Source organism: Rhineura floridana, chromosome 8 (genome assembly GCF_030035675.1).
Source record: "Rhineura floridana isolate rRhiFlo1 chromosome 8, rRhiFlo1.hap2, whole genome shotgun sequence".
Classification (NCBI taxonomy): domain Eukaryota; kingdom Metazoa; phylum Chordata; class Lepidosauria; order Squamata; family Rhineuridae; genus Rhineura; species Rhineura floridana.
This window is the reverse complement of record NC_084487.1, coordinates 56,154,395-56,178,261: the sequence shown is the minus strand read 5'-3', so window position 1 is coordinate 56,178,261 and position 23,867 is coordinate 56,154,395. Positions and strand designations below refer to the sequence as shown.

Below are 23,867 nucleotides of genomic sequence, written 5' to 3'. Positions count from 1 at the left end.
GGAGCCGGCGTGACAACTGCCTCTGATAACACCCAGAGGCGACGAAAAGCACGTCCCCAGAAGGAAACTTGGAGCGACTTTAAGCCCCGGCCCATCGCGGGGGTGTAGAGGCGCCGGCAGGGGCGGCCGGTGTCCTGAATTAAACTAAACAAGACGTTTTGCAGCCCTGGTTTAGCTCGAGGAAGCGGCGATGGGAGAGCCACAACCTCGCGAGGGAGCCAGGAGGGAATGGGGGACGGGCTGGGGAGAGAGAAAGATTACCCGGGTCTTGAAGCGCCGGTGCCTTTCCGGGTCCGAGTAGGTCCTGTCCACCGCCAGGGCGGTGTCGCTGCCAGGCATGGTCGTCACGTCTTTTCTGCGCCCTTCCCCACACAGCCAGAGTCTCAAAACCGTTGCCGAGCCGCGCTGCAGCCCAAGCTGCGCCCTGCTCCGCTCCCCTCCCCTTTGCCCGCACCGCCTGCCCGGCCTCAGCAGCCTTCTGGGGCGGGTGAAGGAGATAGGAGCTGAGGCGGCGCGCGAACGAGGCACGCCCACCAGCGGCTCCCCGAGTTCAACAAACGCCCTGGAGCCTTCCGCCGTCTCGCAGCGCCGCGTCCTGAAAAGCGCTCAGGTCTGGAGGAAGCCAGCCGTGTCTGTGCCAAAGTATACCTCGCCGGTGACAGCAGCTTCCCTCGGAATGGAAAAAGGTCGTTGCTTGAGATTTACGGACTAGAGAGAAGCCCACCGCTGCCACCCTCGACTCAAGGCAAAAACGGCCTCTTCCATTCCACCTTCCACCTCCCCTTATCCCGAGAAATCCCCAGGAGAGGAGTGCTGCTGGGGGCTCTTGCAAGTTGCGTGCGGTAAACCAAAGGAAATGTCCCAACACACAAAACAGGAAATCTAACCCTTTGTTCGCCAAACTTTATCAGCAGAGGAGGTGCTGAAAGGAAAGGATGACACTTCAGTATCGAGCTGGGAGAACGCCTTTCCTTGATACCACACGCATCCTAATTTGTTGTCATGTGTGATTTGACAAAGGTCGGAGGGAGAAGCTGCTTAAGAACTGCCCAATTAATTCATGCTGTCTACAGTTCTGGTCGCCCAGTTTTAAAACGAGAAGGAAAGTGTTAGGAATAGTTAAGAAACATGAAAAAAGAGGAGCAACCCAGTGGGGCTGGAGCACATTTACTATAGGCTATATATTTGGGGCCTTTTAATTTGGAGGAGGGAAGGCAACGAGGATGAGGGAGCATGATATATATAAAATTACCAGCGGGATTTGCCACAAAATATTGTAGTGTGGAGTGCTCCTTATTCTGATTTCTCACCTTTCCGTTCCCCAGCCCTTTCCTACCTTCTCCATCAGCCAACCAATAGTATAGTGGCAAATTCAGAAGTGCAGGGCCCTTTCGGTCACAGCCATGCCCCTTTTGTTGCTGCAGAATGAGAGCCTTGTTAACGCCTTCTCCTACAACAATAGACATCTCTAAGAGCCAATAAGCATGAAAGAGAAGATGGTTAGCTACTGAGAAGAGTCTTCTTTATGGCTGGCTCACCTCCTTTCATTCTAACAGGAAAGGGCAAGGAAGCATGTTAGAAAACCTTTCTCAGTTGCTAACACACTCTCCTTTCATGTTGTTTGGCTCAAAGAATGCTGGAAACATAGGGACCTTGCTCCCAAAAAAGTAAGGGGCCTAAGACCCCCCAAGACCCCAGATGACTACACCCCTGCAGCCAGCATTCAATGATCACTGAGCATACAGGCAGGCCCCGCTTATACGGCAGGTTGCATTCCGGACCCCCGCCATAAAGCGGAACCCCATTGAGTATAATGGGGCGTGTTGCACGAAAATGACACAAAATGCCGCAAAAGTGGCTTTAAAAAGGGGAGTGAAAGCCGCCGCATTAGCGAAACGCCGGGAAGCGGGGCCCTTCTGTATTCATTCCACATTAGGAACATAGAAAGCTGCCTTATACTACTGAGTCAGACCCCTGGTCCATCTAGCTCAGTATTGTCTGGACTCACTGGCAGCAGCACATTGAACTCTTCAGTTCCTTTAGAGCTTTTTCATAAAGTTTCTTTTTAATCTGCAAATCTTCAGGTCCCCCCCCCAAGTCTGAAGATACATTCATTTCATGTATAATGTGCCTTTTAAACCACCTCTGAATATCTCTTACCACAAAAACCCTATGAACAGAGTATCCAAAATGCAATATGAGACAGTGCTGGAAGATGAGAAACTCAGGTCAGAAGGCACTCACCGAGCTACTGGGGAAGAACAAAGGACAAGTATGAGTAGCTCTGTGACTAATGACGCAGCTGGGTCAAAGCCGAAAGGAAGCCCAGAGGCTGATGTGCACAGATGCGAAAGGAGTGTCTGGAGTTGTATGACGCACACAATAGGAACATGGAATGTGAGAAGCATGAACAAGGGAAAGCTAGAAATTGTCAAGCAAGAAATGGAACGTATCAACATTACAATACTTGGCGTGAGTGAATTAAAATGGACAGGAATGGGACATTTTCAATCGGGCAACTACAAAATATTTTATTCAGGAAATGAGAAATTAAGAAGAAATGGGGTTGTTCTAACAGTGAGAAGTGATGTAGCAAAAGCAATTAGGAGTTACAATGCAAGTTCTGAGCCAGTGATATCAATGAGATTAAATGGGAAACCTATTAACATAACCATCATCCAAGTCTGTGCTTCAACGGCAAACACAGAAGAAGAGGAATTGAAAAGTTTTTACGCAGGAGCACAGCAAGAAATTGATCACACACCAAAACAAGATATGATGATAATCATGGGGGACTGGAATGCAAACGTAGGGAACAGAGAAGAACTAGGAATTGTGGGGAAATGAAGCAGGAGAAAGACTTATTGAATTCTGTGAAGCCAATAATTTGTTTCTTGCAAACATATTTTTGAGCAACTGATAAGATGGCTGTACCCGTGGACATCACCAAATGGTCAATATAGGAATCAAATTGATTATATAATTGGTAGCAGAAGATGGAGAAGTTCCATACTTTCTGTGAAAATAAGACCAGGAGCAGACTGTGGTACAGATCATGAACTGGTCATATCGAAAATTGAAGCTAAAGAAGAACAGCAAAGCAACCATAATGCCAAAATACAATTTAAATAACATCCCAGAAGAATATAAAGATCAAATAAGGAACAGGTTTGAGGCTTTAAACTTAGCTGACAGAGAACCAGAAGAACTACGGAGTGAAGTCAGAGACATCAGGGAGGAATGCAATAAGAGGATACCTCTAGTTAAAAAGAGAGAAAGACCTCAATGGATGACTGAAGAAACTCTTAAAATTGTTAGAGAAGGAAAGCAAAAGCAAAAGGAGATAGAAACATGGTCAGAACCCTAAATGCAACAATACAATGAGTAGTACATAGGGACGAAGAGAACTATTACAACAGTTATTGTATAGAAATAGAAGAGAACAACAAAAAGGGAACAAGAGCCCTGTTCCAAAAGATTAGAAAAATGAAAGGGAAATTTAAACCAAGAGTAGGGATGTTGAATAATCAACAGGGCAACACGCTAACTGACCGAGGTGGAACAAAAGGAAGATGAAAGCAATACACTGAAGAACTCTATAAAGAGATGCAAGGATGACAGATTCATTCACGGAGGAACCGTATGATGAAGAAACAGACATTTTAGAATGTGAAGTGATACCTGCTCTTAAAATGCTTGGGAGAAACAAACCACCAGGAACACATGGCATACCAATAGAGTTGCTACAAGCTACTGAGACTGAATCTGTCCAAATATTGACAAAAAATTGTCAAGAAATATGGAAAACTAAACAATGGCCCACAGACTGGAAGCGTTCAATATACATCCCAATTCCAAAGAAAGAGGATTCCAGGGAATGCAGTAATTACTGAACTATTGCCTTAATATCCCATGCAAGTAAAGTAATGCTCAAGATTCTACAACAAAGGCTCTTACCATGTATGGAGCGAGAAATGCCAGATGTCCAAGCTGGATTTAGAAAGAGAAGAGGCACCAGAGATCATATCGCAAACATACGCTAGATAATGGAACAGAGCAAGGAATTTCAGGAGAAAATCACCCTGTGCTTTATAGATTACTGTGTAAATCATGAAAAATTATGGAATGCTTTAAAATAAATGGGGGTGCCACAGCATCTGATTGTCCTGATGTGCAACCTATACTGTACTCTGGACAAGAGGCTACTGTAAGGACAGAATATGGAGAAACCGATTGGTTCCCCATCAGAAAGGGTGTGAAACAGGGGTGTATTTTATCACCCTATTTGTTTAATCTATATGCAGAACAAATAATACAGAAAGGGGGATTGGACCAAGATGAAGGAGGTGTGAAAACTGGAGGGAGAAATATCAATAATTTAAGATATGCAGACGATACCATACTACTAGCAGAAACCAGTAATGATTTGAATGCTGTTGAAAGTTAAAGAGGAAAGCACAAAAGCAGGACTACAGCTGAATGTCAAAAAGACTAAAGTAATGACAACAGAAGTTTCATGTAACTTTACAGTTGACAATGAGGACATTGAACTTGTCAAGGATTATCAATACCTTGGTACAGTCATTAACCAAAATGGAGACAATAGTTAAGAAATCAGAAGAAGGCTAAGACTGGGGAGGGCAGCTATGAGAGAACTAGAAAAGGTCCTCAAATGCAAAGATGTATCACTGAACGCTAAAGTCAGGATCATTCACACCATGGTCTTCCCAATCTTTATGTATGTAAGTGAAAGTTGGACAGTGAAAAAGGCGGGTAAGAGAAAAATCAACTCATTTGAAATGTGGTGTTGGAGGAGAGCTTTGAAGATACCATGGACTACGAAAAAGACAAATAATTGGGTGTTAGAACAAATTAAACCAGAACTGTCACTAGAAGCTAAAATGATGAAACTGAGGTTATCATACTTTGGACACATCATGAGAAGACATGATTCACTAGAAAAGACAATAATGCTGGGAAAAACAAAAGGGAGTAGAAAAAGAGGAAGGCCAAACAAGAGATGGATTGATTCCATAAAGAAAGCCACAGACCTGAACTTACAAGATCTGAACAGGGTGGTTCACGAGAGATGCTGTTGCAGGTCACTGATTCATAGGGTTGCCATAAGTCGTAGTCGACTTGAAGGCACATAACAACAACAGGAGGATCCAGAAATGGGGAATCAGGAGTTCTTCAGATTTATAAACATCAGCTGAATCTGATTCACTTTCAACAGCTGTTGTGATGCATGCATGCTAGACACCTGCACAGAATTGTCAGAAAAGAATCTGCAGGATATTTGGTTTAAACTTCTGTAATGCAGTATTATCAACATGAAGTGCCCCTTGCAAGCTAGCTGGTATGATCAAGGTTATAGAGTGTTTTGAGTGGTAAGCAAAAACAAACAAGGTGCCCTATACAACTTTGTTTTCAAGCTTCAAATAACAACACCCATGAGACATACATATATAGACAAATAGTTGCACTTGCAGATACTCAAGGGGTTTAATTCTGATTTTCAAATATTCCCATAATTGCTTGCACTGTTTACTAGCCATTCTCTGCACATGAAATACCATGGTCAATGCTTAATTGTGCAGAATTAAAATATCAAATAAGCTACATGGAAACACTGCTAGCATAAAGAAATAAAATAGCTCACAGGGCAGTCTTCTATCTGTATGTACTGCTACTTACATTTTTTCAATTGTCTTCTCTTTTGAGAAAGTAATTTCCTTTCTTGCTTGTGTGTAGGCAAGCCTCTGTATAATTAGGAGAGAGTGAATATAACCTGGTTCATAGAAACTTTAGGCCTATTCAGTACCTTTTTATGATGGTACTCACTGGTACAGAGTACTGTCACCTCTTTTTTGCTGCCCACAGCATGGGCATGGTAGCACTCACAACACTTTTATCAAGATAAGAGTACTGACGCCTCATTTTTAAAAAAGCCAAAAAAGCACTGGGCTTAGTTCTCACAAACAGCTGTTGCAGTGATAAATCTGCATTTGGACTGTATTCCTTTAGAAGGCAGTCATGAATTCACATGACTGAATGCTGCTTCCCAAGGAATCTACAGAGAATTTTTTGTTTTAAGGATCATTCAGTGATGTGCTCCCACCTGCAGTCTCTGAGGTGGTACAGATGGGACATAGGTTCACCACTTTATCTGTTTTTGTTGCTGTAGTTTTGGAAGAATTAGGCCTTAGTGTGCCACTAAAGAATGGCATTTTAACTTTACCAGATGTTACCAAAAGCATGTGCTTTGCCCCATAGATGCAAAACATACAGCTTCTGACATGATCAAAACATGCCACGAGTTATACGGTTTGGGTGTTGGGCACATCCTGGAGAAGGGTGTCTTGGACCAGGGTCACACATACTTTAGTTACATCAAAGCTGGATTATTACAACAAATTCTATGTGAGGCTGCCTTTGAAGAGAGCTTGACAGCTCCATCTGGTACAAAACAATGTTGCAATAGCTATTACCAGGGCCATATTTTTTTAATTGTATGAGTCCATTATTATACCAGGTTCATTGACTTCCAAGGCCTGCCACCATTTATAACTGTTTTATCTGCTGGTTAGATTCTTTATCTTTTTTAACATTTTTGGTATTGTTTTTAAATTATAAGTGTAAGTTGCCTTGAGCATCTGTTGTATATGATGGAAAAGTGGGATATACATATTTTAAATAATAAATTAATAGTAACAACACTGTTATCTTTTCAGCGCCAGGTCAAGACTTTCCTCTTCTCCCAGGCACTTTAGCATGCATTTTTAATTGCTTTTTTAAAATGTGTTTTTAAATTTGTGTATTTGTTTTTAATGTTTTTAATTGTTGTAAACCGCCCAGAGAGCTTTGGCTATGGGGCGGTATACAAATGCAATAAATAAATAAAATAAATAATGATGTGTTCTGTATTAATCCTCTAGGGGTAATATCCAATGCTAGTGATAGTCAGAATAGGCCCATTAAAAATCAATGGATTTAAATAAATTGTCCATTTATTTCAATTAGTATACTCTGAGTAGACAGATGTCCTAGATATTTTGTCCTTTTGACGTTTAGATTTACACAGATAAAATGTTTTCATCAGAATCATTTAATGGAATCACCTCTGCAGACAATCCTATGAACTGGATTTTGTGTGTGTGTAACATTTGGATAAGAAATAATTTTAAAACTATTATGTAGATATGAAACTTTATGTTGGAATATATGTTGGAACTTTATGTTGGAATAATGGCTCAAGTTACAGGAAGCCAGATTTCATCTGAATATCAGCAAAAGCTTTCTGTTATGACAATAGAACTAATTTCCTAGGTAAATTGTAGGCTCTCCAAAACTAGAGGCATTCAAGAGGCAGCTGGACAGCCACCTGTCAGGTATGCTTTAAGTTGGATTCCTGCACTGACTAGGGGGTTGGACTCAGTGGCCTTATGGGCCGCCTCCAACTCTACTATTCTATGATTCTATGAACTGACCACTAATCAATGGACCACACATAGGTTATAGTTAAGCATGCAATGGAACAAAGCTAGAGCTTGTCTCAGAATAACAAGATCAAACCCTTGTCCTTAGTTTACACAAAAAAGTAAGTCTACTATGTTCATAAATACCACTGACCAATAATTTTTAGCATACATGCAAGAAAAATGTATTTTCATGTTATAACTTCTGCCAGATGTCAACTATCTTTTGCAGTCTTTTTCATGGTGTGCAAAATAAACAAAATAAATAAACTATAGGCAAAGTGGCTATGAAATGATAGTTCAGGAATATTTGCAGTCAGTATCAAAATATATAAAAATCTGTAGTGTCTAATTATAAATATTGGACCTGCAACCTTTAATCAGTTGATTAATCAACTTTTTAAAGTTGAAACCCTATACCCACTTAAGCCAAATTTGATCAATAGGACTTACTTCTGTGTAGATATGTATAGGATTGCACTGCTGGTCAGGATTAATTTTAACTCACGAGACTGTAAATTAGGGACATTTGAGCCATCCTATAGAACTAATCTTTCACTAATTATATCTGACAACTGTTTGAGAGCATGTATTTCTTAAGAAACCAGAACATTAATTAAAAGGCGTCATTTTGGGCCAGATACATCCCCAAATATAGCTACATAATGATGGAGTGTTCTGGAGATGAAAATGAAACTAACAAAGCAATTTTTAAAAACATAGGATAATTCTCTGCAAAGCAGGGAAAGTAAGTATTACTGTGCAATGAATTTGGTCACAGGCAGTGTTAAGCTATATGCCTTAAAATAAGCAAATTTGGGGATAAAGTTCATTTATTTAAATATATGCAATGAAATATAGTGGTATGCATGCATACGAGCAAAAACCTTTTAGGGCATTTCCACGCTAAACTTCTCTAGCAACTGAAGCGGTTACCATGCAGCCAAACTGGCAATGAATGGCTATCTATTAAAGTGGTATTTGTTCATATTGTAAGCATGGTTTGCTTTTCCTTCTGCTCTAATCCTGCTAGTCCACCTGCATCAGCAGTGTTCAGAACAGGAATCAACATGGTTTACAATGTTGTATGTGGGTGATTACACAGAAAATACTATTTGGTGGACAGAGGTATCAAACACATACATTTCATAGTTACTGATATTTCTACTGCTCTTCTGTATTTCAGAATTGATATTTAGGGCATGATATAATACACTATATAACAAGACGACAGTGGGCTGATTTAGATGTAATGCTAAACCATAGTTTAGCATTATGAGAAGGAGCTGCCATGAACTTTGGACTCACTGGCTTTCCCCCTACCCTTCTCCACAACAGCTACAAGAAGTTCAGAAGCTTTTGCTTCCATTTTAGATTAACCACAGTTTACTGATATGTCTTACAAGCCCAGACAAATCTTAGCTATGCTTAGCTGAAAAGAGTCAACTTCAAGTCTTAGGTTATGAAACTAGCCTGTTTCAACTAACTATAGTTAAGATTAATACAAAAGGACTCTGAAGAAGAGCTAAGTGGGGCAATGCAATCCCAAACAGGTTCAGATTTACTCCCAGGTAAGAGGTGGAGGGCTAAACAGGGCTTTCATCACTGTAAGTGTGTATTAGGGTTCTAGCTATGCATCATAGATTTATGCAAGAAGGAGTCTCTCCCTCTGCTCTCTCTGTCCAATATGGGCTTACTCTCAGGTCAAAGTGTGCAGGCTTGCAGTCATAGAGTAGGAGACTAAGGCCAAACCTAGAGGCTAGCTCCCTAACTGTGCCCTTAAGTGCAGGAGAGGAGTGCATACAAATTGTCAGTGCAGGGGTCCAGATGAAGACTGTAGTGTGGGAGTGGGGAGGTTTTAACCCTTTGCCCCCAGAGGAGAGATATGCATAGGGGGAAAAACCTTCCAATTTACTTCAATGGAGGAGCAATCTGAATTGGAATCATAGCTTAGTAGTAGACCATTTGCTTTGCTCAGGCATCTCCAGGTAAAACTAGGAATGTGCCCTGTCTGAAACCTAGAGCCATTGCCAGTTAGTGTAGGCAACGCTGAGTGAGATGGACCAATAATCTGACTTGGTATAAGGCAGCTTGCTATGTTATCATATGTACAAGTCCTACATTTAAGAACACAAATACAGAGCTAACTAGTTAGTTTGTTCCAAAAGCCAAAAGTAAGTCCCACTGTGTGTGCATGTATGAGTTTTCTTTGTGTATATATCTCTGTAACTTTGCCCACTGTTGCCTCTGGCCATGCCTACTGCTGGAATGTGAATTCCAACAGTTTTTACCAAAGTAATGGGGACCTTGACTGCAAAAAGGCTCTCCACCCCATTCAATGATTTCCACTTAGATCCCACAGAATTGTATGCTATAACGAACTGTTGTCACAAGTAACTTTATATGGACGAGCATCAGAGCAGTCTAACAGTCAACATTAGTCATACAGTAAATCCATTAAGATCAATGAATTAAAGTAACTTGTTCATTGATTTCAATGGGTCTACTCTGAGAATAATTTAGTTGGATACTATAGTGTTGTACACAGCCCAATCTCCAAGCGATGAGAGAGTTCCAGGGGTTCTAGCGCTTACTGAGGGTTGGTCTCCTTAGACTGTGGTGTCTTTATGATGAATGGCTTTATTTACACCTATATACAACTTGAGCACAAGATGGACAAGGTTCACAGCATTAACACTCCAACAGATCTTGCTTCCCTATTAGGTTTCTAGGGAGGCTTCCCAAAGCCATGGCTTGGGGTTCAGCACACAGAGCATTCAAGCCTCTCTGTGTCTCCAGTTCCCAGCTCCACCTCAGACTAAAAAACACCCAGGCTACCTCCTGCCCTTAGGATGGGGGGGAGGCCTACCCCAGTTGTTCCTATGGCAAAGCATCTGCTCTTGACCAAACCTTTAGACATGTAGATCAGATACCTTACATACTTGGCCAGAACCAATTACTCTAACAAAGGAACTCGCTTGACCAGTTCAGCAGATTCCTTTAATACAAACTCCATCTCTACAAACACAGAAATACAGGCTTGAGGTTACCCACAGTATTCATCCAAACCAACCCCCCAATCCTATATTGTTTTTCACATCCCCACTTTGAAAATTACCTGTTTGCTCCCATCTGTAAAATGCGGGAAGTAATGCTTCTCTGTTTTAACTAATTATCCATGATGCTAAATCTCTGGCTATGAAGCACTGCATCATAGCTAAGGATTCATATTACTATATGAGTTTTTTGTTGCTGACAGAAAAAAAACATTTTCAGACCATATCTGTTTGACCTTGTATGGCAGATAATAGCAACTATGCAGGAACTGTCTATGCTTTTTTCATTTCCCAGTACACTATGAACATCACCGGCAAAGTAACTTTCAACCAAATGCTATGTGGCCTGCCATGTAAATAGCAATACGCTGCAGCAACTATCAGTGCCAGTTCTATATCAGCCAATGAATGAGAGATACGGCTGTATGACACAGAACATGCTGTCTTTCACAAGAACACTACCAATAAACACTCCAAGTTTTTGTCATCCTTTTATAATCTCATAAAATAGGGTATTCCAATTGCTCAGGGACACACTTCTCTCTGATACAGCTCATATGAGACCACACAGAAGATATACAGAATAAAAAAAGACAGCTGAATGCATCCATCAATGCCAAACCATGCATGTTTGGCAAAACGTATAAGGTAAATGTGTGGTAGTACAGCAACATCTTGGCTAACTGTCTTGTAGTCATCTGTACCTGTTCTGTCCAAGACAGTAATGCATTTTTGGCAAGCTTACAAAGTGTGCATACAATCTTGTGCACATATGCCTGAAGATCAAGGGATGAAGGAACTCCCCTCTGAGGAAAGTAACATTGTGGCTTTTTACTTTTGAGAAGAAGTAGGTAAGAGGAGACATGATAGGGGTGTATAAAATCAGTATGGTATGGAGAAAGGGAACAGAGAGACGTTTTTCTTCTCCTTTAATAGCAGAACTCACATCCTATGAAGCTGAATGTTGAAAAATTCAGGAGAGACTAAGAAAATACAACTTTATCCACAGCACTGATAAACTATGAAATTTGGTCCTATAAGAGGTAAGCCACCAACCTGAATGGCTTTAAAAGAGGGTTAGACATATTAATGAAGGATAAGGCTACCGATGGCTACTAACCACAATGGCTAATACTGCCTCCACTGTCACAGGCAGTATGTCCCCGAATACCAGTTGCTGGGAATCACAGGTGAGGAGAGTCTGTTGTGCTCAGATTCTGTTTGCAGGCATCTGTTTGGCCACCATGGGAAAAGAGTGCTAGATCAGATGGGCCTTTGGCCTGATCTAGCAGGCTCTTCTTATGCTCTTATGATGTATCATCACTACCCAGGTCAGGGCGTAAAAATAATGTTTATTAGTTTTGCACACGTGAGATCCTACTTTTGTATACATATCTATTACAAACATCTACAGACCATTTGCACCACAGCACATTACTTTACCTAGTTTGCCAAACATGTGCTTAGTCCTAAACCCAACCATTAGCACATTAAAACTGTTATTTAAAATATTTGGATAAAATCCTGACCTTTTAAAAAATGTGTGCACAGTGCACTTCTGTAAGTGATTTTCCCCAGGTTGCCTTACGTTATGGAAATCCTCCTTTAAAATTACAAAATCACAGTTCTGTAACTATGCAATCTAAACAGGTTAATGGGATGGTAATGATGCATTAAATGCTCTTGTGTAATAGCCCATTTACAAAGGTATAATCAGAGAGGAAGTATGCATGCTCCACATTACTTAAGGCTCTCAAACAGCCCAAGCCCAAAGGTGCATTATAGATGTCTCCTATAAATCTCACACCATAGAAATTATGAATGTGTGTCCATTGTATTTCATGAGTGGCAAGTTTTCAATCATAGTTGATTTCATGGTCCAAACATTCAATAAGCAATTAAATTAAAAAACATTCCCTTTTAATAATAGCCCACTTCAAGCTACAGACATTTAGAGTTTAAATGAAATGAGGCCATCTTTAGCAATCAGCTACTGATTCTCAGAAGTGCAAAGTCCATGTCCCATTTTATAATTCGTGCTGAGGGAGATCTCTACTTTGCCTGCATAGGTCTAAATGGGCTTCTCAAGTCAAAGAAATCTCCTGCAATTCTATATTTCTGTAACCAAATCCGTTTTTTCTTTCATGTCATTGGTATTGGTTTCCCTTGACAAGCTTTGTTAATATAGTGCTGACGTATTGCACAACTGTAAAGACATCAAGCATTGCCCATTTTCCGTTACACTGTAAATTCAGGAACGTGCCTATAGACATCAAGTTCAAAACATAATTAAAATGTGATTGACTAATTACATGTCTTTACTGTCTGTAATATGCACCACTGCTACCTTTATACCAATACTCTTTTAAAAGTACTTAACAGCAGTTTGCAGAAATGTTACAACATTAAGGGTTTCTGCCCTGCATGCTTCATGCACCAACCCATCACCTAACCTCAGGAATGCAAGCCCTCCCAAATATTCTCTCACCACCATCCCACCGCCTCACTCATCATTAAAGACATAATTATGTGTTTGGAATAATTATATTATATCCATACGTCCCATAGATTGATTATGAAAAACTGAATCATTGTTATAATTCTAATAAAAACTCCTGAAAATATGTGTTTTAATACTGACAGCTCCAAAGATTCCATCTGTAATGCTTTACCTACAAACATTTGCTAAGCAATGAAATAATCCTGTAGATGATTTGTAGAAGGCAAAATGAAGTTTTAGTAGCCGAACAAAAATACACATCTATTGATAAACTTGAGAAAGTTTCAACATTCAGATGCTTTGCAACAGGACTAGTGTTGCAATCCTGCACTCAGTTATGCAAATTTCAGAATGTCGACTTCAGTGGAACAAATCCCAGGCGTATTATAATCATTACTGTTTTTCAGAATATGTTATTGTATAAAAGACTGTCAACTCTTACTGGTGCTTCCATTATTTCCCTTTTAATAACAGAAAGCTATGTAACGAAAATTTTGAGGGTACATAAAGAATAGGACATGGCATAGAGACCCTAGTTTCAAATTTCAAAAAGGATTTCATCAATACCTTTCTGTCATCTTTCTGTGTGTGAAATAAGAATGATGATTGTGAGATGCACTACAGAGTTTCAAGAGCTACACATGTGATAAATAATAACAGTTCTGTCAAGCAGGAAACATGGAATTAAATTGCGGGATGAAAAATATAAAGCCAAGTATTCTTATAGTGCAGCACACTTGCAGATCTTCTTTTATAAACTGTAACAATGCAAAGACTTGTGTTCCCTCTCTCAGATATTAAACTACATTTGCTCTTCTACAGCTATCAAAGAAATAATACACAAAGCAGGTATTATCAGTGGTCATATTATGACATCTTGAGGACATTCATACAAACTGCAAAACTATTAGATTACATAATCTGCAGTTGCAAATATAAAATACAAAACAACTGTTGAGGAAACTGTCATGAATTGCTTCTAGTCAGAATTCCTTACTAGTTCTGATGTTAGGGAACATCATGTCAAATTCAATAGATTATTTCAGAGAAAAAGAAGCAATACATTCTTCATTTCCATCTGAAACACATTTATATGTAAATATTATATATCCACCCCCGTTGATGGAGACAGAATTTACCTTCAAGTAACAGTTTTGGTTTTCAGTTTTCAGTTTTGAACTTCAGCAGATTTACACATTAGTTTAAATCAGAAAGACATAGTATATAGCTATATTTATTATAAACTGGTATTAAAAATCTAAGTAACTTCAAAACCATTTACGTATTTAAGGTGGAATAGTCAAAGCTGAGACACCAGACTAAGATGCATCCAGACTCAGAAGAAGGCAATGGTAAGCCACCTCTGAATATCTTTTACTATGAAAACCTTATGAATAGAGTACCCAAAATGCGACACAAGATAGTGCTGGAAGATGAGACTCCCAGCTCAGAGGGCACTCATCGAGCTACTGGGGAAGAACAATGGACAAGTACAAGTAGTGCTGTGAATAATGATGCAACTGGGTCAAAGCTGAAAAGAAGCCCAGAGGCTGATGCTCACAGGTGTGAAAGAAGAGTCCGGAGTTGTACGACGCACACAATAGGAACATGGAATGTGAGAAGCATGAACCAGGGAAAGTTAGAAACTGTCAAGCAAGAAATGGAATGTATCAATATTACAAGGCGTGAGTGAATTAAAATGGATGGGAGTGGGGCACTTTCAATCAGGCAACTACAAAATATTTTATGCAAGAAATGATAAATTAAAGAGAAATGGGGTTGTTCTAATAGTGAGAAGTAATGTATCAAAAGCAATTAGGTGTCCAGCCCAGAGTCAAGGAGACGAGACTGGAATTAATTATTGTTTTATTAGAGTAATGGTTACATCAAAAGCAGTGCGCTTCATAGACCTCTCTATGCTGACTCACTACAGTCCCTAACTAGACTACCTAAACATGCTCTGCTGCATGTGGAGTAAGTTGACTCAGCACCCCAATCAGGGGGGTGCTGCCTTTATTTACTACATCACTACACTAATTGGGGGCCCCTCAAATCTCCCCACTTGGTTCTGAGTCCTCTCTCCCAGGCACATAACTGAAGACCCAGAAGAAGAAAAAAAGAAAAGGCAGACAAAGCAGGAGCCACTTCAGCCAGCCGGCTTATGTATTCCCTCCAGAGAAGGGACAGGTGGGAAAAAATCAGCCACAGCTGGCTGAGTACGTGGGGCCTGGTCCTGCAAGGTGTGACCGCTGCAGAGCAGAAGTCCAACCGGGAAAGGGTGGTGGTGGTGGTGGTAGCCAAGCAGCAGCAGCAGCAAGCAGGCAGGCAGGCAGCAGCAGCAAACGGCTCTCTTTCCCTGGAAGGGATGGTGGTGTTCCCCTTCCTCCTGCAGGCACTGGGTCTCCCAAGCCACCTCAGCCAGCCTTAAATAGGAAAGGTCTTTGCCCATAATCTCTGACTCCTTCGAAGTTCCACCTTCTGACCAACCCGCTTCTCATGGCGTCTCGCATGGGGCAAGGGGGGGCAAGCCTCCGCCTGCTCATCTGACAGGGCAGGGTCGCTAGGTGCCAGCTGGACTTCAGAGGGTGGGGAATCCACTTGTGGGGAAGCATTTGAAGTGCCAGGCGGGGTGTCCGGGGGGGGTGGAGTTGGCACACACACAAGGTGTGCTCTGTTGGGGTGCTTGTAGGTGGAGCGAGCTCTGCATTGTCGGGAGGACTGTCCATGGGAACTGGCAGGCTGTCGACTTCACCCCCTCCCTCAATGCCCTTGAAAACCTCATCCACCTCTGGTTCCTCTCCCTGACCTATCTGGGGAGGCTGGGGCTCAACTGACTCCTCTCCCTGCTCCTCCTGGGGAAGTTGGGGCTCAACATTAGGAGCTATAACACAAGGTCTGACTGAGTGATATCAGTGAGACTTGACAGGAAACCTATCAACATAACCATCATCCAAGTCTATGCTCCAACGGTGTTCTGAGCCCATGGTTCTGAAACCCACTTTGCCAGACAATCAACTCAATCTCTCTTTTAATCAGAACTATTTTATTAAACCAGAAAACACAAAGGTATACAGAAACTTCAAAGAAAGCGTACAGTCTCTGGGGATGGTGAACTGGGGATGGAAATGATGATGAAGAAGGTTGATAGCAGGTAATTATATTGTAGGATTGTTGAAAAGGTAGATTCAATGGAGGAGAGGTACCTTCTGAGAGTGACAGCTTCTGGAAGAGGTAATTCTGGCAAAGAAGTATCTTCTGAGAGAGAGAGATAGGTAAAAAAGGAGTGTTGTCCTCTGGGGCTGCTAGGCCTGCTGCTATCTTCACTGATGACTGAGACAAACTGAGGTAGGTTTTGGAGGGGAAACTAACTAACCAATTAAAGAGAAGGGTGATGTCACCTGACAGAAAGTTACTGTGAGGCTAAGGGAGCATAGAGACAGACCTCTAGAGTTCCATATCTCCCTAATAAATGCCTTATTTAGCACAACAGAAGGAGTCTCTCTATATACAATTCTAAAGGCCAGCACAAACAGCAAACACAGAAGGAAAGAAAATTGAGAGATTTTACGGAGAAGCACAGGAAGAAATTGATCACACACCAAAACAGGATGCTCTGATAATCATGGGGGACTGGAATACAAAAGTAGGGAACAGAGAAGAACCAGAAATTGTGGGGAAATGGAGCTTAGGAGATAGAAAAAGCAGGAGAGAGACTTACTGAATTCTGTGAAGCCAATAATTTGTTTCTTGCAAACACATTTTTCGAGCAACAGAAAAGACGACTGTACACATGGACATCACCAAATGGTCAATATAGAAATAAAATAGATTATATAATTGGAAGCAAAAGATGGAGAAGTTCCATACTTTCTGCGAAAACAAGACCAGGAGCAGACTGCAGTACAGATTATAAACTGGTAATATCGAAAATCAGAGTAAAACTAAAGAACAACAACAAGGCAATCATCATGCCAAAATACACTTTAAATAACATCCCAGAAGAATTTAAAGATCAAATAAGGAACAGATTTGAGGCTTTAAACCTAGCTGATCGAGTACCAGAAGAACTATGGAGTGAAGTCAGAGACATTATCAGGGAAGAATGCAAAAAGAGAAAGACCTCAATGGATGACTGAAGAAACTCTTAAAATGGTTAAAGAGAGAAGGAAAGCAAAAGCAAAAGGAGAGAGAAACACGGTTAGAACCCTAAATGCAATAATAGAGCGACTAGAGAACTACTACAATAATTATTGTAAAGAAATAGAATATGATAATAAAAAAGGGTAGAACAAGAGTCCTATTCCAAAAGATTAGGTAAATCAAAGGGAAATTCAAACCAAGAGTAGGGATGTTGAATAATCAACAGGAGAACATTCTGACTGACTGAGATAAAATAAAAAGAAGATGGAAGCAATATACTGAAGAATTATATAAAAGAGACACAAGGATGACAGATAAACTTTATGGAGGAACCATATAAAGAACCAGAAATTTTAGAATGGGGGGTGAAAGCAGCTCTTAAAATACTTAGAAGAAACAAATCACCAGGAACAGATGGCAAACCGATAGAGTTGCTACAAGTTATTGAGACCAAATCTGTCCAAATTTTGAAAAAAATCTGTCAAGAAATATGGAAAACTAAACAATGGTCCACAGACTGGAAGTGTTCAATATACATCCCAATTCCAAAGAAAGGGGATCCCAGGGAATGCAGTAATTATCAAACTATTGCCTTAATATCCCATGAAAGTAAAGTAATGCTCAAGATCCTACAGCAAAGGCTCTTACCATATATGCAACGAGAAATGCCAGATGTCCAAAATGGATTTAGGAAAGGAAGAGGTACCAGAGATCATATCGCAAACATACGTTGGATTGTTTAGATCATGAAAACCTATGGAATGCTTTAAAAGAAATGGGGATGTCACAGCATCTGGTTGTCCTGATGCGCAACCTATAGTCTGGACAAGAGGCTACTGTAAGGACAGAATATGGAGAAACCGACTGGTTCCCCATCGGAAAGGGTGTGAGACACATGCATTTTATCACCCTATTTGTTTAATCTATATGCAGAACATATCATACGGAAAGTGGGATTGGAGCAAGATGAAGGAGGTGTGAAAACTGGATGAAGAAATATCAATAATTTCAGATATGCTGATGATACCATGCTACTAGCAGAAACCAGTAATGATTTGAAACGAATGCTGATGAAAGTTAAAGAGGAAAGCACAAAAGCAGGACTATAGCTGAATCTCAAAAAGACCAAAGTAATGACAACAGAAGATTTATGTAACTTTAAAGTTGACAATGAGGGCATTGAAATTGTCAAAGATCATCAATACCGTGGCACAGTCATTAACCCAAATGGAGACAATAGTCAAGGAATCAGAAGGCTAGGAATGAGGAAAGCTATGAGAGAACTAGAAAAGATCCTCAGATGCAAAGGTGTATCACTGAATATCACTAGAAGCTAAAATGATGAAACTGAGGTTATCATACCTTGGACACAAAATGAGAAGACTTGATTCACTAGAAAAAACAATAATGCTAGGGAAAATAGAATGGAGTAAAAAAAGAGGAAGACCAAACAAGAGATGGGCTGATTTCATAAAGGAAGCCACAGACCTGAACTTACAAGATCTGAGCAGGATGGTTCACAACAGATGCTATTGCAGGTCGTTGATTTATAGGGTCGCCATAAGTTGTGATTGACTTGAAGGCACATAACAACAACAACATCACTGAACATTAAAGTCAGGATCATTCAGACCATGGTATTCCCTTCTTTTCCTTCCTCCATTATTTGCCCTATAGAATCATAGAGTTGGAAGGGGCCTTGTACGCCATCGAGTCCAACCCCCTGCTCACAGCAGGAAATCCACAGCTAGAGCATCTCCCGCAGATAGCTGTCCAGCCTCTGCCTGAAGACATCCAGCGAAGGGGATCCCACCACCTCCCTAGGCAGTCGGTTCCATTGCCGAACTACCCTTACTGTCAAGAAGTTCCTTCTAATGTCCAACCTGAATCTACGCTCCTGCAACTTAAAACCATTAGACCTAGTCCTACCCTCTGGGGCAGCAGTGAACAAATCTGTACCCTCCTCTATGTCATGGCCCCGTCAGAGAACTCATCAGACAAGGATGACTCAGGAGGAACAGCAGCAGACCCAGAAGCAGCAGACCCAGAAGCAGCAGACCCAGAAGGAGAAATGCAGGAAACTCCTGAGAACCCAGCTCCTTCTCCCCCTCAGCTGCAGAGCACCCCAGACACAGCTGAAGCCCTTCAGCCAGACGCAGCCAGTCAACAGGATACTCCCCCCTCACCTGCAGAACGTAGACAACAGAAGGTCAGGCAGAAGAGGGGCAGGCCTGTCCACTTCAGGCCAAAATGCTGAGGGCTCACACCTGCTGACAAACCTGCTCCTTAAAAGTCAAACCTTGGTTTCAGCTTGTTGCTGACTACAACGTCAGGCGTAGCCACTGTGTGTCTTCCTATTCCCTGAACCTTGACTTGGACTGATCTCTCGGCAAACTAGACCCGGACCTTCACTGACATCTCTTCTGGATTTCTGGCTTGGCACGTAAGCTTTGAATGGTCTCTGCCCTTATATTGCTTTCTCCTTGCTAGCCTGGCAGATTTATAGCCAAGCTTCCGGCTGAGGACTTACGGCCTGGCAATTACCAAGGAATCTCCAGCCCTGCCTGCACCCCCACCAACACTGCTGTCTCAGTGAAGAGCTGACACTCTATGTGACAGCCCTTCAGGTACTTAAAGAGTGCAATCATGTCACCCCTCAGCCTTCTCTTCACCAGACTGAACATGCCAAGTTCCTTCAACCTTTCCTCATAAGACTTGTTCTCCATACTGGCTATCATCCTCGTCGCCCTCTTCTGAACCCGCTCTAACTTGTCTATATCTTTCTTAAAATGAAGCGCCCAGAACTGAACGCAGTATTCCAGATGAGGCCTGACTAATGCAGAATATAGTGGGACTATTACTTCCCTCGACCTGGAAACTATAGCTCTGTTTATGCAGCCCAAAACCACGTTTGCCTTTTTTGCCGCAGCATCACACTGCTGGGTCATGTTCAACTTGCGATCCCCTACAATTCCAAGGTCCTTCTCACACGCACTACTGCTAAGCCGGGTATTTCCCATCCTGTACCCGTACATTTTGTTTTTGTGGCCTAAATGCAGAATCCTGCATTTGTCTTTACTGAATGTCATTTTATTAATTTCAGCCCAATTTTCTAGTCTATCCAGGTCCCTTTGGATTTTATTCCTGTCTTCCATTGTGTTAGCTATCCCTCCCAGTTTCGTATCATCCGCAAACTTCATAAGGCTTCCCTCCACTCCATCATCTAAGTCACTGATAAAAATGTTGAAGAGTATCGGCCCCAGGACAGAACCCTGTGGCACTCCACTCGAGACCTCCTTCCAGTCCGAAGCAGAGCCACCGACGACCACTCTTTGAGTATGGTTTTCCAACCAGTTGTGAATCCACCTGACAGTATTTCCATGTAGTCCGCATTTGACGAGTTTGCTAATCAAAAGGTCGTGGGGGACTTTGTCAAACGCCTTGCTGAAATCTAGATAGATGACATCTACAGCATTTCCACCATCTACTAAGCTAGTGACCCGATCAAAAAAAGAGATGAGATTAGTTTGACAGGATTTTTTCTTGACAAACCCATGCTGGCTCCTTCTAATCACAGCATTGTCATCTAGATAGTTGCCAATGGACTCTTTTATTATCCGTTCTAATATCTTTCCCGGTATTGAAGTCAGACTGACCGGCCTGTAATTCCCCGGATCGTCTTTTTTACCCTTTTTAAAGAGCGGGATGACGTTTGCCCGTCTCCAATCCTCCGGCACCTCTCCCGTTCTCCATGATTTCTCAAAGATGATGGCAAGAGGTTCTGAGAGTACATCCGCAAGTTCCTTCAATACTCTGGGATGCAGTTCATCAGGCCCTGGAGATTTGAACTCATTTAGGTTAACTAGGTATTTCCTGACTATCTCATCAATCTTGAACTGCAATCCCAACCCCTTACTGAGATTGCTACTGATGCAAGGTTGCACACTGTTCCCTTTTTGGGAGAAAACGGAGGCAAAATAGGCGTTGAGCAGTTCTGCTTTTTCCTCGTTATCTGTCAACATTTTGCCATCCTCATTGAGCAGCAGTCACACCATTTCCTTGGTCTTTCTCTTGCTTCGAGCATATCTGAAAAAACCCTTTTTGTTGTTCCTCGCTTCCCTCGCCAGCCTCAGCTTGTTCTGGGTTTTAGCTTTCCTTACGCTATTCCTGCAAACCCGAGCCGCTTGTCAGTACTCTTCCTTGGTGATGTGTCCTTCCTTCCATTCTTTATACATGCTCTTTTTTACTTTTACCTCCTCCACCAGTCTTCCGTGTAGCCACATTGGCTTTTTCCGATGTCTTCCATTTTTCTTCCTCTTTGGAATTGTTTGCAATTGCGCTTTTTGTAATACGTTCTTCATGAACTCCCACGCTTCTTGGGCTCCTTTTTTCTTTAGTCTATCTAGCCACGAGATCCTACCCATCATTTCCCTGAGCTTGCTAAAATCGGCTTTCCTGAAATCCAAGGTCCATGTTTGACTATATTCTTCTTTGGCTTTCCCCAGAATCTGTACCCTATGTTCAATGTAAGCTCTTTGTGGTAGGAAGCCCTCCTTAAACCTTGACGTTTAAGAATGTACTTATAGCCATCAGATATTTCTATTATCAGATATTTCTATGGTGTGTGGTGGCAACACCTGCCATCCCCAAAGATGGAGAATTACATTTTTGTATGTTTGTTGGTGTTCTTCTTACTTTGCTCCTTTTCTGTTACTACTGTTTCTACAGATAATCTAACCTAGAAAATTATATATTTCTCTCATTACTCATCCTAAAAATCTGTGTGAAATTTATTTTTATTAATTTCAAAGCTTTTTTATTGGTCAATGTCATATGATGGTGAAGACAGCCTTTTGTGTTTCAAACTGGAGATTATGGTCTATTTCTATTTTGGGTGCATTAACAGTTGGACCTGAAACTGCAGTTGGATATAAAATCAGACTGATTACAATATATTGCTACTTAAGCAATGACTCTAGCTGTTGGAAAAAACAAACTTGGCCTGCCCAACATGCATGTGTTCAGCCTGCTATGCTTTAACTACTCCACTTAAAGAAAGGTGGGCATGGTCAATTAAAAACATAGAGCACACCTAGAATTTTGCTAGAATATATTTCACCTCCCACTGTTTTATCTTTTGCAAACTGGATACTCCTCATGTCCATTGGAAACTATTCTGCAGAACAATCAGTGCCATTATTCCACAATTGTTCTTGCAGCTTTTTTTTAATGTTGTAAAGTGTTGCTGTACTTCACATATTCACAGAAATAGAAACAAAAGAAAATTATTTACTATAGGAAACTTCACTAAAATCAACATATTTAAAGTGACTATCTGACCTATATCAACTCTTTTAATATTGCTGCTTCTTCCCTGCTAAAACAAGATCACACAGCACATGTCTTGTTTCTGTTATTTGGGCTGATTGCAGCTGTTGCTACCACTCACCGTATGCTCAGAGGCACCAAATTCTTCCAAGCTACACAGGAAGTGGATTGGACTGTGAAAGACCAACCCAAATTGTCTTTAAATTTAGACAAATTTGTAGGGCAGTACAATATCTCACAGAGGAGGTTAGGTCTCCTGTTCCCCCTGGTGCATTCACTATAGCTGCCCAATTTCCCTGCTTTTTAAAGTTCGATAGAAATATCAGTGGACTATAGGCATGTTCTTAAACCGCAAGGTTTTTTCCCTATTAGTGAATTTCTCTGCTTTTTAATCTGGGAGGTAAAAATGGGATCCTGTGTAAGTTTGCTGAGAATGGATTGATCATTTGCATGCTTATTGAGTTCAATGGGATTTAATCCTGTGCAATCATGCTTGAAAATGAAATTGACTGACTTCAAGTCGATTCTGACTTATGGTGACCCTATGTATAGAGTTTTCATAGTAAGCAGTATTCAAAGGTGCTTTACCATTGCCTTCCTCTGAGGCTGAGAGGCAGTGACTGGCCCAAGGTCACCCAGTAAGCTTCATGGCTGTGTGGGGATTCGAACCCTGGTCTTCCAGGTCATAGTCCTAGGATAGGCAAAACTGACTGAGGAGGAGGGGGATGAGCAGGTGGAGAAGGGGATTGGAAGAGGATGGAGAGGGAGGGGTGAAGGAAGGTGGAGGGAAGGGGCAAGAGGAAGGAGGAGGGAGGGCAGGTTTGATCATTTGCATGCTTTTTGAGTTCAGTGGGATTTCCTCCTATGCAATCATGCTTAGGATAGGTGAAACTCACCTGCAGGAGGGGCAGGGAGGAGAGGAAGAGGGCAGGGAGGGGGAGGGAAGGAGATTGGTTGGGTGGGCACTGGGCAGAGGGGAAGCCCCTTTCCAAAAGGAAAACACTGTGAACAGTATCATTCTTTTTCAGGGTTTCCCCCACCTTTTTATTCTACAGCAGGCACGTGTAGCCTCCCACCCAAATTTAAACCAAACCTGTTACTGGCCACATCCACATCAAACCTTTACTTCACTTTAGACAGTCATGGCTTCCCCAAAGAATTGTAGTTAGTTCTGAGAGTTGCTGGGAGATGCCCCGTTTCCCTACAGAGGTTCAAACAGAGCGGCTGACTGTTAAACCACTCAGGCCACTGGAGCTCTGTCAAGGGGATAGAAGTCTGCTCTCAGGACTCTTCACAAACTTGTGAAGATAGTTCCAAAGAATATATACATAGGGAGAGACTGAACAAAGAGGCCAGTAGGAGGTA

General features: G+C 41.5%; 1 protein-coding gene across 3 annotated transcripts in view; it reads right to left on the bottom strand.

Annotated features, from left to right (window-relative positions):
* The window catches only part of TMCC3 (transmembrane and coiled-coil domain family 3), a 175,477-nt gene that overhangs the window by 70,557 nt on the left and 81,053 nt on the right, over window positions 1-23,867 (bottom strand). The window contains exon 1 of one of the 3 annotated variants that reach the window (XM_061639563.1): window positions 262-876. The exons of 1 other annotated variant lie outside the window; for it this stretch is intronic. In XM_061639563.1, coding sequence (XP_061495547.1) covers window positions 262-339 — 78 coding nt within the window. In that variant the 5' untranslated portion in view covers window positions 340-876. Of the gene's footprint in view, window positions 1-261; window positions 877-23,867 lie in introns of those variants that run through there. One more of the 3 variants, XM_061639565.1, reaches the window with a different exon arrangement.